Source organism: Peromyscus californicus, unplaced genomic scaffold (assembly GCF_007827085.1).
Source record: "Peromyscus californicus insignis strain IS unplaced genomic scaffold, ASM782708v3 Scaffold_5__1_contigs__length_169319896, whole genome shotgun sequence".
In the NCBI taxonomy this organism is placed as follows: domain Eukaryota; kingdom Metazoa; phylum Chordata; class Mammalia; order Rodentia; family Cricetidae; genus Peromyscus; species Peromyscus californicus.
The window spans coordinates 148,014,383-148,032,314 of NW_026294573.1; the positions used below are offsets into that span (position 1 = coordinate 148,014,383).

At 37.1% G+C, this 17,932-nt stretch overlaps 1 protein-coding gene across 1 annotated transcript in view; it reads right to left on the bottom strand.

The window, feature by feature from the left end:
- Positions 1 to 17,932, bottom strand: part of Cibar1 (CBY1 interacting BAR domain containing 1) — a 29,350-nt gene that overhangs the window by 9,868 nt on the left and 1,550 nt on the right. The window contains exons 3-6 of the mRNA XM_052718624.1: positions 15,923 to 15,991; positions 15,201 to 15,302; positions 12,966 to 12,971; positions 11,293 to 11,397 (exon numbers count right to left, since the gene is read on the bottom strand). Coding sequence (XP_052574584.1) covers positions 11,293 to 11,397; positions 12,966 to 12,971; positions 15,201 to 15,302; positions 15,923 to 15,991 — 282 coding nt within the window. The remainder of the gene's footprint in view (positions 1 to 11,292; positions 11,398 to 12,965; positions 12,972 to 15,200; positions 15,303 to 15,922; positions 15,992 to 17,932) is intronic.

Sequence of the window (17,932 nt, forward strand, 5' to 3'; positions counted from 1 at the left end):
TGAAGATAATCCAGTTGAAAGATGGACAAAGAACTGAATGGGTGTTTCTCCAAGAGATATATATACAAATGGTCAGTAAACATTACTGAGGGCTAGGAGGTAGTAGTATACACCTTTAATTCCAGTACTTGAGAGGCAGAGGCAGGCAGATCTCTGAATCCCAGGCCAGCCTGCTCTATAGAGCGAGTTCCAGGACAGCCAGGGTTACACTGAGAAACCCTGTCTCCAAAACAAAACAAAAAAGAGTTACTGAAGATTTTGAAAACTACAGTGAGATGCTACTTTATACACACCAGTATGGCTATAATTAAAAATTCTAAAAAGTACTGAGAAGTCAAAAGAATTAGGAACCATTATCCAATGCTAGGAAGGATGTACAGTGACAAAGCCATCTTGGAACAGTCTGGCAATTCTACAGATAGTTAAGTGGTTACTGCATGATCCAGTGACTCTGCTCCTATTTCTTATATATACATAAGAAATGAAAATGGTGGGAGCAATTAAAGTAGCCATTAACTGATTAATGGATAAACAAAATAGTACTGTACAGTCAAATTCATTTGGCCAAAACCAATGAAAGAATGATGCATGCTACAACATGGATAAGCCTGCAAACATGCTAAGTGAAGCAGAACACACAAAAACTGTTCTTTTCATGGTGGAATGTCCAGACCCTATCCATAGAGACAAGCTCAACCGTGGTTTCTTAGAGCTAGTAAGCAGGCAGAGAGGTAAAGCTAAAGTGTATAAAGTTGAGATGATGAAAATGTTCCAAAACTGGTGATGGTGGTGCATACCCTAAGAAGCAGTGAGTTGTATGCTTTAGAATTATATCTACTTCAAAGGTGATGTTTTCTCCTCTTTTCTCCCTGTAAACACCAAGAGACATTTTCGAGGGGCACAATATTGCAGACAAGAGGAGGAACTTGGACACACTGTGTAGCTCCTCCATCTAGTTCTGCACTCACTTTCTCTGCCCTAGTTTTGTACTCAGGATTGAGCAGGAAAATTATAACACCCGTATATAAACACTTTATAACACTTGCATGTAGGTGGGAAACAAAGTGAACCCAAAGATCACAGATTTCACATGAAAAACATTTGCAGGTGCAAGGAAGGGTTAGTGGTTAAGTGGCAAAGGGAATAATTCTTCATTCTCAATGTTCAGGTCAATGCTAATTTTCTTAGAACTCTTAACCCTAAATTTGACAAAGAATGTCAGTCTTCCCATATTCTCTCAGCTTGGAAAAGATGTTTCTTTCAGAATACCCTCTTTAGATACTCTGAGCACTAATCTGCTATTACATAGCACAGTATAGACCATGTGACTTAATTTAGAGGCCAAAGCTCTGAAATGTTTTAAAACTATCATCAGGAAATATTCAATTGCTTTTAAAGATGAATTACCTACAAGTGTCAGATAATTCTTATTTTATTGACAATACAGCAAAAATAACAGCTGTTACAGGAAATTTGCAGTGAGCCAAAAAAATCCTTAATTTTTAATAGCATATAAAATGATCATTAAGCAGTATTTAAGATATTTCAAAGACGCCTAAAACAATATCATTAAAGACATGCTGAAAAGTCAAATCTGCAGGTTTGTCACACAATAAAAGCAGTTTTGAATATTTGGAACCAAACCAGTTTATCAATGTGGATACAATTTATGTTCCTGTCCTAATTAGAGTTACTATTCCTGTGATGAAACACCATGACCAAAAGCAAGCTGGGGAGGAAAGGGTTTATTTGGCTTCCACTTCCACATCATAGTCATTCATTGAAGGAAGTCAGGACAGGAACTCAAAGCACGAACCTCAAGGCAGGAGCTTATGGGAGGGGTGCTACTTACCGCCTTGCTCATCACAACTTGCTCAGCCTTTTTTCTTAGAGAACCCAGTACCACCAGCCCAGTGATGGCACCACTCACAATGGGCTGGGCTCTCCCCCATCAATCACTAAGAAAATGCTGTACATTTGGGTCTTATGGAGGCATTTTCTCAATTGAGTCTGCCTTCTTTCCAATGACCAGCTTGGGTCAAGCTGACAAAATTAGCCAGCACAGTTATTTTATTAATCTTTTTATAACTTTGAAAATAATGTAGCTGTTAATTTTATGCCATAGATATTAATAGCAGTCTACTATAATGGAAATCGCAGATTTAAAAGCACAACTGGTTTACAGTTCATATTTTTGGTTGGAGTTCCCTGAATAAGTTACTCTGTGTATTTGCTTACTTTTAGTAACTATTTTAAAGTTCAGTTGGTGTAAATGGAACACTTTGTTTAAGGTGACAGGAATGGTACATAAATACATATGTTAGCTCTGTTAAGAATACAGCCCCTTGATTCTGGCCCACAACTCCAGGAGAAGACTTCTGCTTTATCGGAGGCCATGCTGCCAACTAGAGATCACAGGTAAGATAATGCCCACTGCTGTAAGCTGCAATTCAGCTACTATCATAAAAGCTACTACTTAGAAAAGTCAAGGACTTCTCTAAAGGTCAAACCATGGCTTAAGAAGTCTTGGTGATGGTTTTTGTGTGTGTGTGTGTGTGTGTGTGTGTGTGTGTGTGTGTGTGTATTAGCTGGTTCCTAAGATGATTTTCTTGTGTGCTTCCAAGAACTCCTAATAGTGTATTTATCTAAAATGCCTATCAAGCATCCAAGGCCAAACGAAACAACACCTGTCTCCTAGGTCAGGCGGATAGCTTTATTTCTTGTGCAATTTAGGATGAGACCCTCCTTTCTTATACAGCCTTACTAAAAGACTCTTAACTTCTTACCTAACCACTTCTAGGAATGTAGACTGAGCACATAGATCCCTTTTTGATATACTAACCAGTCGTTAGCATGACCTTTTTTACCACTTCCCTTTTGGGTTGTAAAAGAAAGCCCGATAACAGTCACTGCCTGAGGAAAATTCTTACCTGCTTTTATGACCCCATAAGAATTCAAGCCTGGTGACCTTGCTTGACCAGCAGAAGGTTGCTATTGCTTGGATTTATAACTGGATTCCTGAGAGACTTAGGGAGAACTGAGAGAATAAGGAGATGGAGAAGAGGAGAGAGAGGAAAAGAGAACGGAAGAACTAGATGGGTAAGAACTAGATTAGAGGGCTAGAAGAGAATACTAGAGGAACAAGATGGAAGAAGAGGAAGAACAAGATGAGAAGAAGGAGATGGGAGAGGAGCTAAGATGGGAAGGAACTAGATGGATGAGAACCTAGATGGGGTAGAACTAAGATGAGAGCATTAAGACAGAACTTAGAGGGACAACAGATAAAGGTAGAGACAAATCAGGCAAGAAAGGAGCTAGACATGAGAGCAGAACAGAAGCTGTGTAGAGAGAGAACCATCACAGAATAATGAAGTGTATGGACTAAGGAGATTCATTTATTTTCATCAAAGATAAAATTATCATCTGGTTGTAGATTCTTCCTGGACTCTGGGAGGGGACTATCAAGGGGCTGGACCCCCATAGTCCTTGTTAGCCCACACAACAGTCCCCAACAGCACCCCTTCCCCTGGGCTCCATATCCCACAACTGAAGCAGACTTCTGCTTTACTGGAGGCCACAACATAATAGGAACCACAGAAACCAAGCAGGTACCCAGAACCCCAGAGGCTACACAGGAGGTACTTGGAAACCTAGAAGCAACATTGGCACCCAACACCCCAGAAGTTATGCAGGTAGCAAAAACCTCAGTGGAGACACGCTACTGGATCTAAAGACTCACTGGTCACCAGAACTCCAGGCCACTCAGGCCAGAAAACCAGAAAGGAAACAGAAACCAAGGGAAAAACAGTCATCTAACCAAGATAAACTTGGAAATCAGCACCTAAACCTATAATAAGCCCAAACTCAGATGACTACAGGCAATGTAAGAACACAACAGCCAGGGCAATATGGCACCACCAGAACCCAGCTATCCTACTACAGCAAGCCCTGGATATTCCAACACAGCTGAAGCACAAGAAAATGACCTTAAATCCAATCTTAGGAAGATGACAGAGGCCCTTAAATGAATAAATCCCTTAAAGAAATCCAGGAAAATATAAACAGGTGAAGGAAATGAATAAAACTGTTCAATACCTGAAAATGGAAATAGAAACAGTAAAGAAAACAAACTCAAAATTCTGAAGATGGAAAATCTAGGTAAGTTAACAGGAACTACAGGTGCAAGCAACACCAACAGAATACAAGAGATGGAAGAGAATCTCTGGTGTAGACGATACAATAGAAGAAACTGATACATTGGCCAAAGAATATTAAATCTAAAAAGTTCCTGACACAAAACATCCAGGAAATCTGGGACACTATGAAAGACCAAACCTAAGAATAATAGGAATAGAAGAAAGAGAAGATTCCCAGCTCAAAGGCCTAGGAAATATTTTCAATAAAAGCATAGAAAATTTCCCTAACCTAAAGAAAGATGCCCATAAATATACAAGAAGTTTACAGAACACCAAATAGATTGGACCAGAAAACAAAGTCCTCCGCCATACAATAAAGCACTAAAAATACAGAACAAAGAATATTTAAAACTGCAAAGGAAAAAGACCAAATAACATATAAAGGCAGACCTATTAGAATTACATCTGACTTCTCAACAGACTCTAGCCAGAAGGGCCTGGACAGATGTCTTGCAGACTCTGTAAGAGACCACAGATGCCAACCCAGACTGCTATATCCAGTAAAACTTTTAATCACTACAGATGGAGAAAATAAGATAATCCATGATAAAACCAAATCTAAATAATATGTACAAATCCACCCCTATAGAAGCTACTAGAAGGAAAACTCCAACCCAAGGAGGTTATCTTCACTCAAGAAAACACAGGAAAATAATTTCATACCAGCAAAACCAAAAGAAGTGAAGTACTTGCACATACATACCATCACCATCAACATCAAAATAACAGGAATTAACAATCACTGGTTATTAACATCTCTCAATATCAATGGACTAAATTCTCCAATTAAAAAAACACAGGCTAACAGAATGGATGCAAAAACAGGATCCATCATTTTGCTGCATACAAGAAATACACCTCAACATTAAAGACAGCCAGTAGTACCTCAGAGTAAAAGGTTGGAAAAAGATTTTCCAAGCAAATGGAACCAAGAAGCAAGCTGGTGTACATAGCTGAAAGTTTTCCTGTGTCCCACCCAGTCCTGCAGCCACTCAGACCCATATAAACACACAGAGGCTTATATTATTTTCAAACTATATGGCCTAATGACTCAAGCTTCTCACTAGCTAGCTCTTACATCTTAAATTAACCCATTTCTATAAATCTATACTTTGCCACATGGCTTGTGGCTTACCAGTACTTTACATCTTGTTCTTCTCTACTCTGCCTTTCTCCTTCCTCTCTCTAGTTGGAATGTCCTGCCTAACCTTATTCTGCCTCACCATTGGCCAGCTTTATTTCAAGGCAAAATGGTCCTTCAGGTTCCTGCTTTGCAGAGGAGACTGCCAGACATTCTACAGGACACAGAAGTGACTGAGAGACTAGGCCTATGGGCTGAAAAATGGATGCCCTATCATTGCAGAGGAACTTTGGATGACTCTCCAGACAGGCAGCTGTCTCTGTCATTTCCAGAATTTTAGAAGTTGCTTACAATGCATTTCCTGTTTACTTAGGTAATGTTAATATCCTTATGGGGTCTTTGATGTAGTTGAAAACTAGATATTAATTTTGCTTAGTTATGATAAAAGATAAATTAGATATGAAACTTTAGACTCACAAATATAGGATAGATAGAATATTTTCTTTAATTTTGCCAAATACAAATAAACTAGATATTGTAACTGTAATTCTTACTTGATGAACTGTTTTGTTATATGTAATTTTACTATGTTAAAATTAAAACCTTCCTTTTTGATTAGATAGAAAAAGGGAAGTGCTGTGGAATGTCATTCTGTATGCTGTGAATGTGTGTTGCTCTGATTGGTTGATAAATAAAATGCTGATTGGCCAGTAGCCAGGCAAGAAGTATAGGCGGGATAAGCAGAGAGGAGAATTCTGGGAAGAGGAAAGCTGAGTCAGGAGTCACCAGCCAGACCCAGAGTCAGCAAGATGACAAGGCAGAACTGAGAAAAGGTACTAAATATACCTTGTGGCTAAATATAGATAAGAATTATGGTTAATTTAAGTGTAAGAGCTAGTCAGTAATAAGCCTGAGCTAATGCCCATACAGTTTGTAATTAACAGTAAGCCTCTATATGTTTATTTGGGTCTGAGTGGCTACAGGACCAGGCAGGAGAGATTCATCCTGACCGTGGGGCCCAGGCAGGACCGGAGAAACTTCCAACTACAGATGAAGCCATGCTAATATCTAACAAAATAGACTTCAAACCAAAACTAGTCAAAAGAGATAGGGAAGGACATTTCATACTCATAAATGGAAAAATCCACCATGATGATTGTAACACGAATCTTAAAAAGTCTTTTTAATAAAAACAAACCCAGAGCCAGATATTGGGGTGAATACTGAAAGATCAGAGAAACAGAACAAGCCATAGCTAACCTCACCTCAATAACTTCTCAGCTGATCCTATTTCCTCAAACTGGAAGCCTCTGAGTCTTCATCCAAATGGATCTCAGCTGAACTGCTGCTGAAAGCCTAAAAGCTTAAAAGCCTAGTTCCTGGTTTTCACACCTTATATACCTTTCTGCTTCCTGCCATCACTTCCTGGGATTAAAGGTGTGTGCCACCATGCCTGGCTCAGTTTCCAGTGTGGCCCTGAAATCACAGAGATCCAGATGGATCTCTGCCTCTGGAATGCTAGGATTAAAGGCATGTGCTACCACTGCCTAACCTCTATGTTTAATATTGTGGCTGTTCTGTTCTCTGACCCCCAGGTAAGTTTATTGGGGCGCACAATATATCAACCACATTTCCCCTTTTTTGTTTAAAATAAAAAAGTTATAGCTAATATAAGAAAAAGTATATACAATAAGTATATACAATATATACAGTCAAGAATTACATTAACAATGTCTAGTCCATTAACATTTGACAAATTCAGATAAAAAATTTCATTACTTACCCTATTTTGGTGAGTCCAAAATTTGTATGCAATATACAAAAGTTCAATCCAATGTAAAATTTTCAAAATGAGTAATTCCTTTTTAAAAGTAGATTCAATAATCTACCTTTTTATCTTATCAGATGATGTTTCAGTTCTGAACATCTATGCCCCAAATGTCAAGGGTACCCATATTTGTAAAAGAAACATTACTAAAACTTAAATCACACATCAAATATTACACATTAATTTTTGGAGACATCAATACCCAACTCTCACCAATGGACAGGTCATACAGACAAAAGAAATAATGGAGCTAACAGATGTTATGTCTCAAATGGACCTAACAGACATCTACAGAACATTTCACCCAAACAAAAGAATATACCTTCATCTCAGCACCTCATGGAACCTTCTCCAAAACTGACTATATACTTGGTCACAAAGCAAGTCCCAACAGATACAAGATAATTGCAATAACCTCCTGTATCTTATCAGATCACCATGGATTAAAGCTGGATTTCAACAACAGAAACAACAAAAAGCCTACAAACTCATTGAAACTGAACAATTCTCTACTGGATCACCACTGGGTCAAAGAATAAATTAAAAGAAATAAATTAAAGACTTTCTAAAATTCAATGAAAATGAATGTGCATCATACCCAAATTTATGGGACACAAAGCAATGCTAAGAAGAAAATTCATAGCACTAAGTGCCTTCATGAAGAAATTAGAGAGATCTCATACTAGCAACTTAACAACACACCTGAAAGCTCTAGAATAAAAAGAAGCAAACACACCCAAGAGGAGTAGATGGCAGGAAATAATTAAACTCAGGACTGAAATCAATAAAATAGAAACAAAGGGAACAATACAAAGAATGAATGAAACAAAGAGTTGGTACTTTGAGAAAATCAACAACATAGACAAACCCTTATCCAAACTAACCAAAAGGCAGAGAGAAAATATCCAAATTAACAAAATCAGAAAGGAAAAGGACATAACAGACACCAAGGAAATACAGAGAATCATTAGGTCATACTTCAAACACGTGTATTCCACAAAATGGAAAAATATAAAAGAAATATCACCTACCAAAGTTAAATCAAGATCAGATAATTTAAATAGATCTATAGCCCCTAGTGAAATAGAAGCAGTCATGAAAAGTCTCTCAGCCAAAAAAAGCAGGGCTAGATGGTTTTAGTGCAGAATTCTACCAAACCTTCAAGGAAGAGCTAATATCAATACTCCTCAAATTATTCCAGAAAATAGAAACAGAAGGAACATTGCCAAATTCATTTCATGAGGCCACACTCATCCTGATACCCACACAAAGACTCAACAAAATTACAGACCAAGTTCCCTCATGAACATTGATGCAAAAATACTCAAAAAATACTCACAAACCAAATTCAAGAACATATCAAAAAGATCATCCACCATGATCAAGTAGGTGTCATCCCAGAGATGCAGGGATGGTTCAACATATGAAAATATGTCAATGTAATCCACCATATAAACAAACTGAAAGAAAAACCACACGATTTAAAGCCTTAGATAAAATATAACACCTCTTCATAATAAAAGTTTTGGAGAGATCAGGGATACAAGGGACATACTTAAATATAATAAAAGCAATATAAAACAAGCTGACAGCAAACATCAAATTAAATGGAGATAAACTCAAAGCAAAATCAGGGAGAAGACAAGGTTATCCACTTTCTCCAAACCTATTCAATATAGTATTTAAAGTTCTAGTTAGAGCAATAAGACAACTAAAGGAGATCAAGGGGATACAAACTGGAAAGGAAGAAGTCAAACTTCTGCTATTTGCAGATGATATGATAATATACACAAGTGACCACAAAAATTCTACCTGGGAACTCCTACAGCTGATAAACACCTTCAGGGAAGTGGGTGGATACAAAATTAACTCAAAAGAAAAAAATCAGTATACAATATACAAACAATAAACGAGCTGAGAATGAAATCAGGGAAACAACACCCTTCACAGTAGCCACAAATAATATAAAATAACTTGGTGTAACTCTAATCAAGCAAGTGAAAGACCTGAGTAACAAGAATTTCAAGTCTTTGAAGAAAGATATTGGAGAAATATCAGAAGAAGGGAAGATCTCTGATGTTCACGGATCAGTAGGATTAACATAGTAAAAATGGCAATCTTAAAAAAGCAATCTACAGATTCAATGCAATCTCCATCAAAATACAACACAATTCTTTACAGACCTTGAAAGAACAATACTCAATTTCATGTAGAAAAATAAAAAACCCAGGATAGCTAAAACAATCCTGTACAATAAAAGAACTTCTGGATGTCTCACCATCCCTGATTTCAAGCTGTACTACAGAGCAATAGAATAAAAACCAAGTAGTACTGACATAAAAACAGAAAGGTTGATCAATGGAGTTGAATCAAAGACCCAGACATAAATCCACATACCTATGGACTCCTGATTTTTGATAAAGTAGCCAGAAATATAAAAAGAAAGCATCTTGAGCAAATGGTACTGGCCTAACTGGATGTCTGCATGTAGAAGAATCAAATAGACCCATTTATCACCCCCCAAAAAATTCAAGTGGACCAAAGACCTCAATATAAAACCAGACACACTAAACTTGATAGAAGAGAAAGTAGAGAATAGCCTTGAATACAGTGGTACAGGAGACAATTTCCAGAACAGAACACCAATAGTGCAGACACTAAGAGCGACAATAACTGGGACCTCATGAAACTGAAAAGCTTCTGTAAGGCAAAGGACACTGTCTAATGGACAAAACGGCAGCCTACAGAATGGGAAAAGATCTTCAACAAGCCCACATCTAACAGAGGGCTGATATCAAAAATATATAAAAACTCAAGAAACTAGACATCACCAAACCAAATAATCCAATTAAAAAATGGGGTACAGATCTAAACAGAATTTTCAACAGAGGAATCTCAAATGGCCAACAAACACTTAAAGAAATGTTCAATATCTTTAGTCATCAGGGAAATGCAAATTAAAACTACTTTGAGATTCCATCTTACACCTGTCAGAATGGCTAAGATCATTAACTCAAGTGACAGCTCATGCTGGAGAGGATGTGGAGCAAGGGGAACACCCCTCCATTGCTGGTGGGAGTGCAAACTTGTGATATATTGTGTCCCCCAATATACTGTGCACCCTAATAAAGCTTATCTGAGGATCAGTGGAAAAAGCCAGCCACTATATTAAACATAGAAGTCAGGCAATGGTAGCACAGGCCTTTAATCCTAGCATTTGGGAGGCAGAGATCCATCTGGATCTCTGTGAGTTCAAGGCCACACTGGGGAACAAAGCCAGGCATGGTGACACATGCCTTTAATCCCAGCACTAACCATAGAGGTCTGGAGGTCTGTACAGACAGACAGGAAGTGGTGTGGTTTGCTGGAGAGAGAAAGTGAGATGCAGAACAGAAAGGCATATAGGTGTGGGAATACAGGAAGAAGGTCTCTTTGGCTGAGGATTTCCAAGTGGTAAGAATGTGGCTGGTTTCTTTCTGTTTTTCTGATCTCTCAGTTTTTCACCCCAATATCTGACTCTGGGTTTTTTATTAATAAGACTGTTTAGCAATTTGTCTTACACAAACTTGTACAGCCACTTTAGAAATCAATATGGCAGTTTCTCAGAGAATTGGGAATTGATCTACCTCAAGACCCAGCTACACTACTCTTTGGCATATACCCAAAGGTCATTCCACCATACCACAAGGGCTGAACTGACAACCAGGGAGCCTGCATGGGACTGACCTAGGCCTCTGCATATATGTTATAGTTGTGTAGCTTGATCTTCAGACTCCTCTAACAGTGGGAGCAGGGGCTGTCTCTGACTCTATTGCCTGTTTTTGGGACTCTTTCCTCCTACTGGGTCACCTGGTCCAGTCTTAATAGGAGAGAATGTGCCTAGTCTCACTGCAACTTGATATGCCATGGCTGGTTGCTATCCAAGGGAGGCTTGCCCTTTTCTGAAGAGAAAAGGAGGAATGGATGGGGGTGGGGAGGGTGACCAGGAAGAGAGGAGGGAGGAGAAATTGCAGTCAGGATGTAAAAAAAAAAAGTAATTAATTAAAAAAAAGATCACAGCCCCTATAATGTGTCATTGTGTTCATAATAACACTTGATATATTTTGGTCTATAATTTTTTTTTTAACTTAAGGACTCTGGGCTAACTTTAAGTAACATTAGAAAACATTCTGTATTAAGTTAATTACCTTTATGTCCTTCATTTTCTGCTTTTCAAAATTGTCAATAGTTTCCTCCAAATGACGACTTGTTCGGGTAGCATCAATCGTGGCTCTCTGTAATTCAGTTTCTGCCTAAAAGGGAATCCCCCAACAAAAGGAGAGATTCCAATCAGAATCCATGTAGTTGAATTTTTTGGCAAAAGTTACAATTTCAGTGTTGGCTTTTTCTGGCATAAAGTGTAAACTGTTCAAATTTACCTTTTACCACATACAATGAAAGAACTCTATTAAACAATATATGCACTAGAGAACTTTAAGTGTGCTAAATGACATTCAGTCTCAAACAAAAATCCCGTCTTGAAAGCTGGCTTCTCTGGTGCCCTGGGGTTCATTGTTTTCTACTACTCCCCTCTAGTCCAGTCGGTGCCATTTATCATCCTCTCCTTCATTTAATCCTCGCTCCTTCACCCCTCACCCCCAGGAACAAGACTTGGCTTTTGTTGGTATTTTCAATGCTTTCATATTGTATCTGTAAAATAAAGATGATCGCACAAGACTATTTTATATATTAAATGAACTAAATAAATCTTTGTGAAGGACTAAGAGCACACAGTAAAAAGACCTACAGCTATAACAATTTCCACTACACAGAATCAAATTTTTTATCACAACATACAAGTGATGCTAGTGACACTCAAGTATCTTATCACTATTTACTTTTTAAGAGTTCCCCAAATGCATTAGATATATAATTTTTGTGATAGAGTCTCCTTATATAGGGCTGTCCTAGGATTCTCTAAGCAGGCTGATCGTGAACTCACGTTCTCCTGCCTCTGCCTCTTCACTGCTGTGATTACAGGTATATGTCATCATTATCTATATCTGTATCTATATCTATGTAACTTTGGAATATCTATCTATCTATCTATCTATCTATCTGTCTATAGATAGATAGATATATATCATGGTCTATGCTGGCTGTAAGCTTATTATCTGGTGGAAGATAACTTTGAACTTCTGATCCTACTTTTACCTTCCAAGTGATGGGATTATAGGCATGTACCCTCAAGCTAAGCTCAATCTGATCAATCAGATTCTTACAAGCTAACTAAAGTGCATTGTTTTGGTTTGGCTTATGGATAAATACATATATCAAGTTTTAATGTGTTGCTTTATACATGGTGACATACACCCTAGACTGTCAAGATGTGTTGTAAAACCAATTATCATGGTTACTATCTAAATATTGCTATTTACTTGTGAATTGCAGCTACAGAGATTTTAAAAAAACTGTTTCCAAAGCTACCCTAGTTGCATATCAAGAATTCAGGTACACACTGCAGCAATATATATTGTTAAGTGTAGAAAATTCCAATTTAATCATGTTATTTTTCTTTAAGCATCTCTTCCTTTAAGACAATAGTTGCCTCCACACATTAAATGTTAAGCAGTACCAACAATTAAAAAGACATACCTCAATTTTATGATTAAATTATTCATAATAAAGTTTTGTGCATTATACTAAAATTATATTTTCTCTAAAGTGAACTGTATGAAAAACTGGCATTTGTCGTCAAAGTTTTGAGATGTAACATTCTGACATTGAGCTATTGCTTTCTTTTAAAAGAATCTATAAATTGAAACAAGTAAAAGGGTTTACTCTCAGGATCCATTTCTTGACACACCATTTTATTGCCCACCTGCGACTGAAAATTTTCATAAAGGAAAAAATACATTTCAAAGAGAATCGAACATTTTTAAATGTACTCATATACCTTCATAGTACTACTCTCACAATTAGTGTAAGTATACAACTTCAAGATACTATGCATTTAAAGGTGTATCAACTTGTATCTGTATTTGTTTATATTTACCATATAAAGCATAGTTTTTAAAAGCAAAGACTTTCAACTTAACCCTAACTAGTATTAAAAACTATAAAAACTACTTAAATTTTTCTGTATAATTCTGGGCTTTCTTTTTACACAGAAAGTTCAAATGTAAAGTAGAGCCCCTCTGGAGAGCTGTTCTGAGAACAGCTGCTGTGAGTTACCCGATGTCTGATCATTCTTTTCTGAGACTATTCAGGCTGACTCCTAATGATTATTACATTTTATAGATAGGCAGTGTTGTGACTTTTATTGTGTGATCTTGTCTTTGCCTTTCTCATTTCCTGATATTTAAGTTTAAAAACTGGGAAGGAATCTCTGTAGACTGTCTAAAGGAAAGCATGGGGAAGTAGAAGTCACAGCTGGGATCTTTATATTCCAGCCTCTAGAAACTTGAATCCATTTCTGAAGTCTGAAGTCCTCTTCCTGAACACAGAACTCAACCAGAGTCATTCTTTAGCAAAGAAAAATGTACATTTGTGATAATTATTATATTCACTGAAAATTGCTCAAAATTCTACAATGAACCAATCTTGAGTATGTTAAGGTATAGTTCCATGAACAGTTATCAGCATAGCCAGTTAGAGTTGGTCAAAACTTTCAGATTGTCACAGCCTGTTCAGAAGTCATCTGGCGCCTTGGGGTGGAGAGGTGGATCCTAGGATTATAGTCACCAAAAGAAGGGACTCCACTCTATTTCCATATTGAACTTTAGCATACTTCTGAGTGAAGAGCTGAGTTGTAAGGGTCTACCTGGTAAAAATACTATGATGCTCTTCGAATACCTTTACACGTACACTGTCATTTAGGTTCTAGTTTCAGGTTGTCAGAATCCTTCCGCAGATCTATCTAGAGAGCAGAACAATTCACCTGTAACTCACTTAGGTTGCTTTTCCCCGGCTTGTTTTAGGTGTGCCATAAGGACTACCTCCTTCCTCTACAGCAATGCTGATATAGCACGTACAGGTCAGGAAAGTTAGACTTAGCAGCATATTCACTTCTGTGTTAAAGATCGTATGAACGCTCATGATTCAATCAACAGCTATGCAGGATTTCAGGTATTATTTTTACCTGTCTTCAGAGACTCTTTTCCCGAGAACAAAACAAATGTTGATTCCTGACTTAATTCTCTAACATTGGTGATTCCCTAATCTCTGGCCGAGTGGTCAGGCGTGAATCTGGAGCAGTTTCTAGTTTGTTCAGCTTGCTTCAAACAGACTCTAACTGGAAACCTTAAGCTGCAATAAATGTCCAACAAATGTTCTGTACCAGCCCAACTGAGCTGCCTCTCTGCTTTTTCTTGTTTAAAGCAGAAGGTTGGTCCAGAGGAAGATGGACCAGGCAACCAGTAGAGCCCCAGATCACTGCGTGGGGGACTGCCTTCAGGAATGCAGGTGTTCTTCAACCTCCAGTGCCCACAGAGAGCCACCCCTTATGTGGAGTCTGGCTGGGCTAGCAGTATCAACCTTGAGTAGGAAGAAGACACAGGTAAGGTGGAATGGGGAGGGGCCACAGGGAGATGTTAGTGCTAGCACTGTATGTTTCTGTTGTTCAGGAAGTAATTTGTTTTCTAGAAGCTCCATTTTACAGCAAACACTCCTATTTAGATACTATAGTGTCTTGCTATGACCTTAATTATACTCAAATCTCCTGAAGGTTTGACTGAAAGTTATAGCTATGGTTTCATGTATTTTTTTAATTTGATGAAGGCCATTGTGGGAATTTTTCCTCCTTCCTTAGAAGTACAGTAGATAGGGCATTGAGACATTAGCATTTACTTTTTAATTTACTCTGAAAACATTTACATTTCTGAGTGAATTTGGGGATAGTCTATCTGAAAAATGAGAAGGACTGGATCAGGAAGTATAACTACTTTACAGCTGGCTAGTTTCTATTGTGAGGATTCCTAAGTGGGTTTCTTTTTTGCCACTGGCAGGAGAATTCTCCATACACTTAGAACTAGAGATATATAATTTCCATATACATTTACTTTTGTATTGCATACCTTACAAAACTATTTTTTAAACATCAAAATCCAAAGGATACAATCACATGTCGATCGGATGGGTTTCGTTGGCGAGTCCTTTCTAACTGAGATAACTGTTTGGCCTCTCGATTTCTTGCTGTTAATGTTGCTTTGAGATCATCCTGAAAATAAGCATTTTTGTTAATAAAACCTTCTAACTTAAGAAATAAAACACTCTATGTTAAAAATGAAAGAATGCTTCTTGTTTGATCCAGGCACTGTGCGCACAGGAGTTATGAGTACTGTACAATGTGTGTGTGTGCACACGAGAGCGTGTATTTCATTTATATTTTCTCCACTAAGATACAATAGAAACGGAAAACGAACCATACAGATACATGACTCTGATTTTGGTTGTGGTGATGCTTAAAAGAGCACATGTATTCATGAAATCCAAACACTGAAAAATAAGTATTTTATTGTGTGCAAATTTTACTCCGATTTGATTCTAAAAACAGTTTGTCAGATTTTAAAAATACAAGCCACCTGCTTTAAAACAAAAATATATAAATTCATTACCTATTTTAAAAACTTTCCGTAATAATGATTTTTACTGCTAGAGTAGAATATTAGTATACTTAGCAAATTTGGTAAACATGCTTTATTATTTTTAAAGATTCAAATTTTTTTCAAAGTATGTAAAAACAATAGCTCATGTTATTTTGTATTTGTTATGTACAAGACAAAAAAAACCCCATACCTTGTCATACTACCAAATGGATTAAAAAATGGATTTACTTACCCGTTTCATTTTTACAATGGATCCATAAGCTTTCAACGGTTCAACTACTTTGGCTTCAAGCCTTTCAACCTATTGAAAATTATATAAAATATAACTGAAAAGAAACATAGAAATATCAAAATTTAAATACTGAAATAAAATCTATGCTGTTTAATCTGAAATAAATACTGTAGACATTAATACTTTTGAAATTTTAAGTTAAGATGATACTCTATGACAACTTTATAAAAGGATAATCATCTAGATATTACTAATATTCATTAAAAACGTAAACCATACAGCAACAGCCACAGCCTGACAGGAATGTGCCTGGCACTTCTAAACACTCATCTTTGAACAAGCACAGCATTCACCTTACAGCTGTAGTTCCCAGGAAGTTTGAAGACATCTATAGTTTTAGGACAGTTACCATTTTCATGTGTTCAAGCAGATATTGTTAGGAATTATAGATATTGTCTCTTAATTCCTATAAGCCAACTTTTCAGAAAAACTGAATCTGAAAGAGACAGTGTTACTAGGAACATTTAAGGAAACACAACTCTCAAAAGCAAAAGGCTTGGGGATTATTGTATTAGCTGCATTTCTTTAGATAGCCATTTATAAGTTATAGGAGCCTAGAGAACAAGGTAAGTGAGCTTGGTGTTACTCATCTGCCAAACTGTACACCTGATCTAAAGAGTCTAGAGTTAAAAGATCTAGAATTAAACACTTTCTCATATTCATTTACATTTTTATCAAAAATACTAGCAATTCTCTTACTAGCACTAATAAAAGGAACGAGAGAAGTATCTTTTCTACAAATACATACACAAGAAAATTATGGGGCACTGAAACTTTGGCAGGGTGGGCAATCAGATGACAGCTATTGCTTAAAACAAACATTTTTACAGCAACTAAAATGCTTTTTAAAATGATACATTTTTACCTAATCAATGCATTTTCATTTCATATCTAATCAGTGAAATTTTGTTTCATATGTATTCTTTAGTTTCTGAAAATGGAGTTATATGGATGTTTCATTTTAAAAGGTTTTAGGAAAATGTAAAAAATAGATTCCCATCAACATTTAAATATTCAGAATTCTGAAATCAGAGTTACGAATATTCAGGACAGTTTAATGTATCCCATTTCTGATAACACACTGTGTGGATTAGCCAAAGCTGTCCTAACAGCTTCCGTTTCTTTCCCTTGCCTACCTTTGTCCTGTTCATTAGCACCTCCACCATTTGGTAAGCAGGAAACAGAGCAGAGCAAATGCAAATCAATTCACTTTGCTATTTGATAAGTAGCATAAAAAATTTCTAGAAAGGGAAATTATTGGTGACATGTGACTAAAAACTACTTTTGAAACATTGAATCTCCAATTACCATGTATCACTGAGCATTGCTTGTTATAGAAGAAATGTACGCCAAGAACTCAACGTTTTCCTTACAGTATCCCGGCGTGATTAGTACTCAAATTTTGTATGCATAATGATGGTAAGTTCAAAATTTTTTGGTAACTGAAATTTGTTCTAGGTTTTAAACATGAAAAAGAACAATGGCACTTATTACAAAAGTAAAAAAGCAATGGAGTTTAAACTTGGCGACTTTTGTAAGTAAACTAGTATTTAAAAGAAGTATGTGAAAGGGCTTACGAGGTATCAAAGTAAGAAGACTGGGGTTTTGTTGTTGCTTTAAGAAAGACCCCACAAGAGCAAGGCTCTGGTCGGTCCCTCACATCAACCACACAGCCAACTCTCAGATGTATCGCTTTGTTTTGCTTCTGGGTTATAAACCACAGCTTTCCGACTGGTCAACTTTCAAACCATGAGAATATCAGCAACATGTTGCCTGCCCATTTACAGCATTCTCATCTCTAGGCACTCTATAAAATGCACTTGATGCACACGGGACACACATGCGATTTCCTTCCCTATGAGCGCTGTATTTGCCACCTTTTCTGAACCTGTAACCAAAGTGGGCAAATGAATAGGGAAATTCAAGACTTCAAACACACCTTAGGTTTAG